Source organism: Helicoverpa armigera, chromosome 29, assembly GCF_030705265.1.
Source record: "Helicoverpa armigera isolate CAAS_96S chromosome 29, ASM3070526v1, whole genome shotgun sequence".
NCBI lineage: Eukaryota > Metazoa > Arthropoda > Insecta > Lepidoptera > Noctuidae > Helicoverpa > Helicoverpa armigera.
In genome coordinates, this window is record NC_087148.1 from 2,218,137 (window position 1) to 2,231,247 (window position 13,111).

At 36.3% G+C, this 13,111-nt stretch overlaps 1 protein-coding gene across 5 annotated transcripts in view; it reads right to left on the reverse strand.

The window, feature by feature from the left end:
• The window catches only part of Egg (eggless), a 43,295-nt gene extending 30,488 nt beyond the window's left edge, over positions 1-12,807 (reverse strand). For 3 of the 5 annotated variants that reach the window (XM_064042756.1, XM_064042759.1, XM_064042760.1), the window contains exons 1-14: positions 9,903-12,807; positions 8,725-8,958; positions 7,953-8,134; positions 6,934-7,023; positions 6,478-6,604; positions 5,982-6,104; positions 4,886-5,091; positions 4,294-4,368; positions 3,849-3,945; positions 3,355-3,563; positions 2,590-2,744; positions 2,076-2,191; positions 884-1,023; positions 51-113 (exon numbers count right to left, since the gene is read on the reverse strand). In XM_064042756.1, coding sequence (XP_063898826.1) covers positions 51-113; positions 884-1,023; positions 2,076-2,191; positions 2,590-2,744; positions 3,355-3,563; positions 3,849-3,945; positions 4,294-4,368; positions 4,886-5,091; positions 5,982-6,104; positions 6,478-6,604; positions 6,934-7,023; positions 7,953-8,134; positions 8,725-8,958; positions 9,903-12,570 — 4,485 coding nt within the window. In that variant the 5' untranslated portion in view covers positions 12,571-12,807. The remainder of the gene's footprint in view (positions 1-50; positions 114-883; positions 1,024-2,075; positions 2,192-2,589; positions 2,745-3,354; positions 3,564-3,848; positions 3,946-4,293; positions 4,369-4,885; positions 5,092-5,981; positions 6,105-6,477; positions 6,605-6,933; positions 7,024-7,952; positions 8,135-8,724; positions 8,959-9,902) is intronic. The other 2 variants (XM_064042758.1, XM_064042757.1) reach the window with 2 other exon arrangements.
• Positions 12,808-13,111: the final 304 nt, after the last annotated feature.

Genomic DNA, 13,111 nt, shown 5'->3' on the forward strand with positions numbered 1-13,111 from the left:
GGCTGGGACCTGAGTAAGGAAAAGGCTAGGCAGATGATATGATTACTTACATCAGTAGTTTCAGTAGAAGCCGCTGTAGAGTCTGCGTGTGGATCAGATTCGAAGCCTACAAACTGTAATAAAAAAAAATATATATAATTAGTTTTCATTAACTATATATCGGTCGCCGTCGACGCTGGATGCAGGTCGCCTCCAACAGGTATCTGTGGAGATCTAAGGGGGAGGGCTATGTTCAGCTGTGGACGTCCGCCGGCTGAGATGCACGCTGACTGGCGACCAAATTGGCGTCTGAGTGAGGGAGTTCCTCTTTACCGTGTACATTATAGTGGCAACCGTGGCATCGTCGCCAAGCTGCCAGAATATCCAGAAGCCACGTAGAGAACTGTGGTTAGTGGCCACGCTTCCAATTTGGCGACGTTGCCAAGCCGTCGCCATGTGAGTTAGGTACCATACATTTAAATATTAACTGCTTGGATACTTAACCGGCGACGTCGCCATTGGTGTCCTAATGAGGCAGGGCTCTTATCGGGCATTCTGCTACTAATAAAAGACCAATCGTATTCCAATGACATTCGATTGGTCTGCTATTTTGGTGATTTTGGTCTATACGGTAGTTTGCTGTACAATCATTTTGCAATCGTAAATCATTTGCAGACAACATGATTCATTATTGAATCACAGAAAAGGATACAAGCGTTTATTGCAAAGAAAAAATAGTGGAATGCCACATACGCTTCAATCGTAATCGAGTCGGGATTGGATCGCAGTCGAACGTGAATCGTATGTTGCTTAAGTAAAATTAGGAGAATCGGGACCCTGGCCTGCGTCGCTGGCGACGTCGCCATGGCGTCCCAATGAGACAGAGTTCTAATTGTTTTCTTACCTTAGTATCAGGAGTGTCATACAGTACTATAGGCGGCAACTCGTGTCGCCGACACTCGAATGTCGCGTAGAGTTCGTTGCGCAACTTGTCGGTAGCTGCCTGACACTCGTTCAACATCGCGTCTATTTCCACACTGTCACCTGTCAAAGATAAAAAAAATTATATTGCTTGTGGTGGCCTAGTGGGTAAAGAACCAACCTCTCGAGTATGAGGGTGTGGGTTCGATTCCAGGTCAGGCAAGTACCAATGCAAATGCAAAAAGTTTGTATGTACTTTCTAAGTATATCTTGGACCCCAAATGGCTGATAAAAAGGTGAAGGAAAACATCTTGAGGAAACCTGGACTAAGTCTGAAATCACCAACACGCATGGAGCAAGCGTGGTGATTAATGCTCAATCCTTCGCCATGTGAGAGGAGGCCGCAGCCCAGCAGTGGGACGATAAAAAGGCTGTCACATCTTGCTTTGTCCATCAGGGTCCATAATATTTGTCTAGATCCAAAATAATAGTTATTTGTTATACAAAGTTGCTTTTATCCGCGGGCTGAATTTTGATGATCGAGCAAGCAAAGGGTTCTAAAATTCACCTCGTCGAAAAAATTACTAAATGCAAACAAATAAAATGGCGCGCACATCACTAATTTAAAAGATGTGCCTATTAACTTAAAAGATGTGCCTATTAATATATTAAAACTCAATTTAAAAATGTAATCTAAGTTGATCTAAAAAAGAGAGTACATGAGATGAGCACATAAGAAAGTATATCGGGTGTGTCGTTCATAATCACTTAAATGAAATGCATTAATATATTGGTTAATATATGTCGACAAACACAAAGAAAAAAGAAAAATACGTAAAAATAAAAAAAATGCATTTTCAAACAAAGTAAATAGAAAAAAAATGTGCGAAAATTAGAACACCATATATAACTCAGTCATTACAAACAACTGAAATTCGCCCTTGAAAACTGACAGCTGTCAACTGATCCAAACATTCGATACTCCTAACTTTATAAGTAGATAAGAGAGTTCAATGGGGCTCGAACCAAAAGAGCACCGCTCGAACGCGCGGTCAGGCGGTGTATGTGTGTTAAGCAGCAACGGCTTTAATACAGGTCAATGCGACATGAGATCCGCTTCACCGCCTACCGCGGCGGTGCGCGGTGCCGCAATGTTAATCGCCTAATGTACTTACGTTCCATTTTCTCAATCTCCTCGTCGAGCATAATTTGCGTTTCTTTCAACCTGTTGTCCATATCGTATTTTTTCCATGTATCATTCAAATATTTCACTAGGTTGTCTTCTACGAATCTGTGGATAAAATACGTCTTTGTTAAATTTTGAAAATATGGCAAATTAGTATGTATTAATAATAATTCATATTTAGTATGTACTTTCTAAGTATATCTTGTACACCAATGACTGTGTTTCGGATGGCACGTTAAACTGTAGGTCCCGGCTGTCATTGAACATCCTTGGCAGTCGTTACGGGTAGTCAAAAGCCAGTAAGTCTGACGCCAGTCTACCAAGGGGTATTGGGTTGCCCGGGTAACTGGGTTGAGGAGGTCAGATAGGCAGTCACTTCTTGTAAAGCACTGGTACTCAGCTACATCCGGTTAGACTGGAAGCCGGCCCCAACATCGTATTTCAAAGACCAGTTCTTTTTTGCACGTTTAACCAAAAGCCTAGGCCAAATAAAGAGTACTCACTTAGCCCCCTCCTCTCCGATGCTCTCCTTAGGTTCATCTGGAGTCATATCTTCATCTTCAGACTCCGAATCCGATATTTCTACTAGATCTTGAGATAACTTGGCCATTTCCAAGTCCAGGAGCGGTGTCAAATTTTTTATACCTTGTATTAGATTCTGCGGGGAAAAAAATATGACAAGTAAAGAAAATGTATTTCTTGAATAACCATTTATATAATATTATATAGCCAAATAGTTTATTTACTATACAAAGATATTTATTTAAAATATATATATATTGTAAGATAATCTCAAGAATACTGGACCGATTCAAAAAAACATTTCAGTGTTAAATAGCCCACCTTTCGAAGTATGTTCAAAATGCGGGTGAAACCACCAGCGGAAGCTGGTTTTAAAATAAAGTAGTTGAGTAATAATCACCATTTTGAATACGAAATTTGAATACTTCACGCAAAAAGTACTGAACGGATTTTGATAAAACTTTACAGTGATAAATATTGATTATACTACATTAACATATTTAGTCAACTCTTTATACGAATGAGGGATGAAGTTGCCACGTAACGGTAAACCACTTGTCACCACCACTTATCACGGTTCAAGAGATACAGCCTGGTGACAGACGGACGGACGGACAGAGGAGCGAAAACAATAGGGTCCCGTTTTACCCTTTGTATACGGAACCCTAAAAACATACATATATTTTTTCTGACATATTTACGCCATTAATTATAACAATTTAAAAAAAATGTGCCGATGGCATTACCTGATTCCTATCAGCGACGACCTGAGCGCACGGCAAACAGACCATAGACCGTCTCTTCCTTCCAGCGTCATAGTACGCCACTACGGCTGGCTCGGCCGGAATGAACGGAACAGCACTGCCGTTCAAGCAGCAATAGTTTATACACTTACTCGACTCCCGAGCCTTTTCTAGTTCCAAAGCCGTCATTTTATGAGGAGTTTCTGGTTTTTCTATAAAAAATAGCTGAATTGAGGTTCTCCTCCTTTTTGGGAAATAGATTAACAAAAGGACACATTGAAGTTTGATAGTCAAAATAACAAAAAAGTGATTTTTCAACACACATAATTAGTTATGTTTACCTTGATTGCAGAGTTTCTGCAGTATATGCATAGCATGGTAATACAATTATGTTTTATATATAAAGAAAATATTATTTCCAAAATTTCAATTTATTAGTAGCTCTTTTTTTCATAATCTATTGGTTTGACCAAATATTTAGTTTGAATAAATCTTACCTTTAGCAGAACTATCTTCATCGTCAGAATCTAGACTGAAAATTTCTAGTCCTCCTTTAGGTTGTGCCTGACCTGTTGTCTGACTGGCATCATTTATCTGAAAAAATAAAATAAATATAACATTTGATAGACATTAAAAAAATATATAGTTTTTTTTCACAAGTGTAGACATTATTTTTATGAGGTAACATGGTAACACATAAAACAACAACATGTCATAGAACTGACTCATATTTTTTTTATATGGCAACACTGCCTATGTTGCCATTAGTTTACAAAATTTACAATTTATTTATTTTGGAACAAATAGAAATCGAATTAAAAGAATACAAAATCTTAAAATTAAATTGTTTTCTGTCGTAATTATAAATACTTTGGTTAAGACTGGTATTAAATATTTTATCCACATTATTAATATTTAGTAGTAGTGGTTTATTAGGCTTACCTTAGTTTCAGGTATGACAAGCGGTTCAGTACTGCTTGCTGTTTTTATTGAAACCTCACTTGTATTCAATCTAGCCTGTAAAAAATAAAACAAAACTATTATTATTAGCCTATTTCTAAATACTTTTTCCAATGGTAATTTGGGCTAATAAATAGCCGCACGGTTCTATCGATAATAAGGTTAAGCACCTTTTAGAGCAGCCGATCCGTGGATAGGTGAACATCTTATATAAAGTGATTCGGAAGGCACAATAAACTGTCATTTGAACATCCTTGGCAGTCGTTATGGGTAGTCAGAAGACAGTCAGTCTGACAACGAGTCTTACCATGAGGTATTGGGTTGCCCGGGTAACTGGGTTGAGGGGGTCAGATACGGCAGTCGCTTCTTGTAAAGCACTGGTACTCAGCTGAATCCGGTTAGTTCCAGTCTAAACCCCGATCCCAACATAGTTGGGAAAAGACTATGCAGATGATGAATTATCCAGGGAGATTATTAGATTATTATACTTCTCGTCGGACAATTTATTTTTCAAATTACATATTTTTTCGACCTACAAAAAAAAATCTAGCCAAAAACATAAAAAAATACTCACAGTTTTCTGCGGCGGAGGTTTAGGCACCCCACTAATAACTACCTCCTTTTCTTTCGTAACTATTTCCGACGTACTCCCACTACCGGAAGTGCACATAATCTCTATCTCGCTCGGTATGTTGACGTTGGTAACACTGTCTGTTTCCGGTGTTGTCGGTTTGTCTATGGTTGCGGGTTGTTCCGGTTGTTTTTCTACTTCTTGTATTTCTGTGGGTAGAAGGATGTTTAAATAATTAAAAAAGAAAAATGTTAAGTGTGAGTTGGACTATAACTAAAGGGTTTATGAGATATAGCCTGGTGACAGACAAACTTAAAGGTAGGGTTCCATTACGATATTTTTATGATTTATTTCTCGTATTTATTTATTACATAAATGTTTCAGCAATAAATTATAGGTTCAGCAGAAGTCTGAAAGTCTAACAACCAACACCAACCACATTATTATAAAACGTTGTTTTAAAAAAGTACCAGCTTTAAACCACTGTTCCGAACAAACTTAGTGGACTAAACCTATTACTAAAGTGGGTACTTCTTAAAACCACGTTTTGTAATAAGGTGGCGAAAATCTAAAGATAGGTCAGATAGATAGTCACTGCTTGTAGAACACTGGTACTCAGCTGTATCCCAGTCTAACCACTGGGAAAAGCTAAGCAAATGATGTAAATATAACTTACCATCTTCACTGCTCTCTTCCAAATCAACATAGTTGACAACAGAACTGAGTTCCTGTGTGGTGATCTTAATTTTTTTTATAGATTTATATCGAGGAATAAAAACCATGTTTCCGTTTAGTTCTTATATTAATTGTTATTTCAGCAGAAGCCAGAAAGTCTGACAATCAATAAAGAAAGTAAGACAACTAACAATGGCAGTCTGACAACTAATAATGAAAGTCTGGCAACCCACAAAGAAAGTCTGACAATACTGGCATTCATCTGCAGATAGGCAGTCGCTCTATATGCACTCAGTTGTACATAGGCAGTCATTCCTTGTAAAACACTAGTACTCAGCTGCATTCAGTTAGACTGGAAACTGACCCCAACATAGTTGGGAAAAGGCTAGGCAGATGATATAACCTATTAGTTTATGTAACTTACCATCTTCACTACTCTCTTCCAAGTCCACATAGTTGACAACCGAACTGGGTTCCTGAGTGGTGATCTCCAATTTCTTCATCTTGCTCGGAGATTGCTTAGAAGGTGACTGGGTGGCTTGTTTTTCTGAATAAAAAATAAGGAAAAGATAAATTTTGTACCATTTTTTGTCAAGCTGTACAACAGTTATAAATATCGCATGTAGATGCAGACTGATGTCTGTTTGTGAAAATGTCAAAAACTATTGATTTTCATTTAATTTGTTGAAAAGTTATTTTACATTCTTACTAATTTTATATTAAAAAAAAAAATGAAAATGGGGATAAATGTATGGATGTTTGTTACACTTTCAAGCACAATTTGATGGATTACGATGAAACTTGGCAGTAATATTGGTTATGTATTAAAATAACATACAAGCCACTTTTTATCCATGTGCAGGAAGCAGTCCTCGGGACGCGAGTGAAACGATAAAAAGAATAATATACCAAATTCCTACCTTCTGAAACCTTGTCGGTTTCTGCATCAGTCTGAACGCGTGCGGTCTGACCCTCACCTTCGTTGTCAGAAGTGTCTGACAGTTTCAGAGTCTCTATGTCCATTTGGTCTGCATTTTCCTCTGGAGTCTGACAACATAATATTTATCAAATTTAGACACACGGAGGAAACAAAGAGATTCCATAAGGCACGTAGGTCATATCATCATCCTCCGAGCCTTTTCCCAATCATGTTGGGGTCGGCTTCCAGTCTAACTGGATTCAGCTGAGTACTTACTACTGTGGACTGCTTTACAAGAAGCGACTGCCTATCTGACCTCCTCAACCCAGTTACCCGGGTAACCCGATACCCCTTGGTTAGACTGGTGTCAGACTTACTGGCTTCTGACTACAAGTAACGACTGCCATGGATGTTCAATGACAGAAAGAATTTAAGTTACATAAAAGTTTATAATAACCTGTTCCTCAGCTGGTTTTCCCTCTCTCAGCAAGGCATCTACTGCAGTTTTAGTTTCTTCATCATTTATTGATTCAGCTGGTAACTCCACCTGAAACATTTGTATAAATTTTCCCTGAAATTGCAGTTTCGAAATAAGCAAATATATAAATCAACATAAACATTCCTGATAGGAATTTTTATACAAATAAAAATTTTAAATAAATAAACTACTGTTTGATTTAACAAATTTTGTAATTGTTGTTAGTTATTTCATTTACATACATAGATTTTTAGCCACATTTTATTTGCAAACTGTGTTTTAAATAAAAATCCTCCCTTATCAAAATTTTTATAGTCTGTTTTTTAATCTCGTAGACTAAATTGACACTTGCGAAATGTCAAACTTCCAAATAATTTTGCTAGCTCTGTGGTGCAGTGTTGTACTTACGATACCGGTTCGTTGAATCGTAACTTTTTACAATAAGTCATCCTGAAATAATGGGCTTATCCTTGATGATTACGCATGGCTTTGCGTGGTCAGATATCCCTGGCAGTTTGTAGCACGTAGTACAGCCATGTGTACGTACGTGAATTTTAAATATAAAACTTTGAATGAATATTAAATTCGTCTATTATAGATAAAAAGTTACGATTCAACGAACCGGTATCGTAAGTACAACACTGCACCACAGAGCTAGCAAAATTATTAGAAAGTTTGACATTTTGCAAGTGTCAATTTAGTCTACGAGATTAAAAAACAGACTATAGCTTCACCTAAGTGTCTACTCAAATTAACTAAAAGCTTTCTCAAATAGAATATTCATCGAATAAAAAAAGTTGAAGATTCTATTTGTATCTTTATGTTGAAACTTAAGATTCTCAAAATATATTTTTTTGCTATCCCAAAAGTAGAAAAACACCAATGAAATTACACCAAAAAAAGCAAAATTAAAATAATTAAATTAAAACTTAGCCGCAACACAACCATCGTACAATTTGCAAAATTTAATATATAAATAAATTATAGTTGAAACTCACATCACCAAACTGCGTATCCATCTTCTCATTATCCTTATCCCCAGTTTGTACTGGGAACTGGAACTCTTCATCCTTAGGGTCGGGAGTATCAAACTCCTTGGTGCCTTGCTGTGATGCATCAGCCTCTAAGATCGGAGGGTTCGAGTCTTCGGACTGTTCTGCTGAAATCTGGTTGCTGCTCTCTGTAATGGAAAATAAAATCTTGTTTTTAGCGTTAATTAGGGACAATTTTGAAATTGCCAGATTGCTTATATCTGAAGAATATGTTTGAAGTTCTATAGAAAATATGTCAATCCGCCATATTTATTCTTTAGTAATTTATAATTATAATTGAAAATTGCAAAATCAGCACTTAAATAAAACTATAGTTACATTACAAAGTTGAAGTTTTTTACTTGCACAATTAGTACTTTAACTACTTTATTTGAAAAAGGTCCAATTTGAAAAGCAATCAGCTAAGTTCGAGTCGCACTCGCGAGCGATGTGTTCCGTACCTTTTATATACATATAAACCAAATTACCATGTTTGTTGTATGAATAACATACAATGTGGTAACAGTCAGACAGGGAAGTCTTAGTAATTGGGTCCAATTTTTTTTTTGTGTGGAACCCTAATTATTTCTCTTTTAAATAGCCCATTTATCGCGGTAGGCTATTGGAATAAGACTACAAGCCTAATTATTATCCATTTACATTACACAAGGCAATATTCTCGACACACAACAATAAAATTGCTGAGGAAATATAGCATACAAAAATTAACTAAACATACCATCCTGATCAAAATCATCATCATCATCATCCTCGTCTTCCCCCTCTTCATCGTCCTCCATCATGCGACCAGCAGACTCAGCTAGTAGACCAAGACTGTCTGACACTTCAGGCACCTCATCCGATGTGTCTGGAACCAGGCCGAGACTGTCTGGCACTTGAGGCACCTGTTGTGATGTGTCTGGAGTGACGGTGGTTGATGTTGACGGTTGAGCTGGTTGTTCTGTGGTTAGTGCTGAAAATGTATTTATAGTTATCGGCACGAATCTTGAGCTCTGACCTACATTTGAGCAGAAGTGATTTATTAGCAAAGAACCAATCCCGAGTGACGGCTATGACGCGATGCACTGCGGGCCAATCACCGCTTTACCGCCGCCCCCGCGCCTCACGAATACCACAAAAGGGACCCAATAAATTACTTCTGCGCAGGTGAAGGTCAGAGCTCAAGATTCGTGCCGATAACTATAATTTGCTTAAAAAAGTGTTAAGTGAGACTTGAAAGGCTTTTGAGCTGGACAAAGTTTATGTGTATCATCATCATCATCATCATCATCATCATCTCAGCCATAGGACGTCCACTGCTGAACATAGGCCTCCCCCCTAGATCTCCACAGATACCTCTTATGTATGATGTATGTAAATTCAGAATTAACTCAGATCCTGCTGATAACACTTTAATACAGTTTTTATACAAAAATATTTTTAAGAAGAATCGGGACTTAAAATCTGCAGATTTGTAAAATCTCTCAACTTTTAGGACTGACACATTAAATATGTGTCTTTTATTATTTATTATTGTTTCTTTAAAGAAGGCTAGTTTCATAGAAAGTAATTGAGATGTTCTACAGAAAATAAGGTTTTCCATGGGAAGCTGGGATAAGCAGGATTTGTGCTGAGTGATTAAAAGGACAATACAGTTACAGCCTTTCTCTCGTCCCACTGCCGGGCTGCGGCCTCCTCTCACACGGAGAAGGATTGAGCATTAATCACCACGCTTGCTCAATGCGGGTTGGTTATTTCAGACTATAGTCCAGGTTTCCTCAAGATGTTTTCCTTCACCTTTTTATCAGCCATTAGTGTCCAAGATATACTTAGAAAGTATTTATATGGATTTATATGTAAGTGATAACAATTTGTTATAGAAATCCACCATAAAACAAATAAATATTTATTACATACCTTCAACTATGTCTTTAGCTGGATCATCATCAGCAAACATTCTTTCCATACTCTCTTCTATTGTCTCTGGTATATCTTTACCTTTTGTACCATCTTTACCTTTTTCAACTTCAACTTTTTCAATCATTGTAGTTTCACTTACAATCTTTTCTGTAATTGGTTTATCTTCAGTTATTGTAGAATCAGTTACCATAGCATCCTTAGATACCACATTTTCTTCAACTATAATTTCTTTATTCACTTTTTTCTCAATTTCTGGGGTTTCTTTGTTAACTGTAGTGTAAGATGCAATAACATCTTGAGGTGCAATACTTTCTTTAATATTAGCTTCTGCAGTTACTGCTTTGTCAGTCTGTATTGCATCTTTAGGTGCAACTTTTTCATCAATTTTACTTTCTTGACTTACTGCTTTTTCAACCTCTACAGATTCTTTATTTACTGCAGTATCAGATGCGATGGCATCTTTAGATGCAACATTTTCTTCAACTATACTTTCCTGAATGTCTTTTTCACTCACTAAAGCATCGTTATTTACTGTATTGTCACTCACTGTGGCATGTTGACTTTCTATTGCATCTGGTTCTAATGTTCCAATGATTACAGTCTCTTGACTTGAAATATCAGTCTCAGTACATTCTTCACTTAGAATTGCATCAGTTTTTTTGGCTTTTAAACTTACTGTTGCATCTTGATCAACTGGTTTATCAGTCATTAGTGTATCTTTAGCTTCTACTATCTCAGTAACTTGACTATCTTTATTTGTAGGTATTTCCACACTTTTTTCAAGACTTACTGCTTTTTCGTCCACTACATCATCATCAGCATTTAAATCAACGTCATTGATTGTATCAAGTACTTCACTTTGGTCTAGATCCAAAGACAAATCTGTGTCTATATCTATGAGTTCTTGAGTCGGTATTTCTAGCATAACATCCGGTTTATGTAAACTGTGTTTAGTCTTTATAGGTACGGATGAATCTTCAAAAACTGTTGAAGTATTGAAAGCTGATGTATCTGCGTTTTCTAAAGTCTTATCTAGGGTTTTAGTTTCTGTAGTTTCTTCATCATTTTCAGGCTCTTTTGGCAGAGACTTTTCTATATCTTCATTTTGTTTTGTTTCATCAGAAATAGCAGTGATGTCTACAGGACCAGGAGTAGTCTCTTCAACTAAACTACTGTCAATTACTTGATCTTCATCGTCAGATTTCTTTTGTTTGTCAATAATGTCATCTACAATGGTCTCTTCTGTAATAGTTTGTTCAATAGGTTCAATTTCAGCTGGCTCTTGGCTAGATTGATCTATATTCATTTCTGTTGTAGCTTTTTTATCATCAATTTTATCTTTTAAGGTATCTTTTTCTTTACCTTTAGTCAAGTCAGATTGATCTGTCATTGTTTGATCAGTTTTTTCAATAGACTGATTACTATCAATATCCATTTGAGATTCATCATCTTTCAACAACTCTCCTTCATCATCAACATCCATAGCAATGTCACCCGCCAGCATTTTCTCAGCCGACTTAATTTCATCCAAAATAGTATCTTCTAGAAGAGCATCCTCACTGTCTTCTAAATCCTGAGATTGTGTATCGTCAGCAATTATTCCAGAACTTTGTATAAAAGCCTCAGCTTCTTCTAAAATATTATCTTCTAGATCTTCAGAATCCTGGAATTTATCTTCTAATTCTTCAGAATCCTGATTAAATATTGTGTCAGTAAATGATTTTATTTTAAACTCTGTGGATGGTGTATCTTTACTTTCAGAGTCTGAAAACAGTATATTGTCTACAGCGTCTAACTTATCCATCTTTGCAGTATCTTTATCTTTATTTGTAGGATTAACTTCTGAAGGTTTATCTTTCTGATCAATATTGTCTTTTGCTTTGTCAACCAACTCTGAAGGATCATTATCCAATTCCTCCAAAAGTTCATTTTCCAAATCATTGATATCTTTTTCTGGAATTATTTCCGTTTCCGCATCAGATACTTCTAAGAGTTCCTCTTCTAGAATATTATCAATGTTTTTAGCATCAATATTGTCTTTACAAATATCCTGTTTTGGACTGTTTATTGGTTTATCAGTAATTGCTTTTGCTTCTTTTAAAACAGTGACTACAGAGTCATCATCAAAATTATCTTCAGAGTTTTTAGCTGTATTTTCTTTCACAATAGCGTCCAAAGATTCTTCTAAAAGTTGCTCTTCTGATAAATTTTCATCATTTTTAGTCTCTGTATTGTCCTTATCATCACCTAGAGGTTGACTGCCATCATCATCGTCCCAGCGGAGAGTTAAATCATCATCTTCTATATCATCACCATCATCTTTCTCAAGAAAACCATCATCATCAATTTTTTTCTTAATTTCATCACTGATTTTGGCATTGTCTGAATGGTCACCACTATCTTTGCCTGTATCAGAATAAAACAACTCTTTAGACTCCATTTTATCAGATTTTTTAAATTCTTTATTTGTATTGGCTGTCGTAGCATCACCAGAATCATTATTTTTACCTTCTGAGGACATATTAGCAGACTTAAAGGTATTTTGTGACTTTTTACTGCCGAAAACTAGTATATTACCAGTATTCTCAGTATCCTGGTTCTCATCTTCTTGATTCGCAGTGTTCTCGTCTTCAATATTACTGCTGCCGTCTTCTGTAGCACTCATTGTAGTAGCAAAACAATATTCGAAAGATTATTCGGAACTTAATATTCAAGGTTTTCGGCAAGCCACGCCGGGTTAAAGTAAAAGTAAGTATAGTCCTTATTCTTAGTAACTAATGGAGTAATGTATTAAAAAAATTGTGTGTTAATTAGTTTTACTATTGCTAAATATAAACACTAATGAAACTGCACTGTAAAAGCATCGTTTTCCAATTTTTTGACTATCGAAAAACTGACATATTGACAATGTCGGAAAAGTTCAAGTGACAGTTCATTCATGCAGTGTTGCTAAAACTGAAAAAATTGCATTGCATTGCAGGAACGTGGTACTAGATCAACATTTCCAATCTGAAATTCTACAAAGCATGTTCATGTAGCTGTATATCTATCTCTGTAGACAGTTTTCCATTCCTAAAAGGGTTGGATCCATTTTATTTTTGATTTAACCTTTTTACATATAAAAAGGTAACTTATGTTATCTGTAGTAGCAGCGTTCCTCAGTCGACTATCTTAGAAACTTATCATTAAAAGAGCTCTTAGAAGAG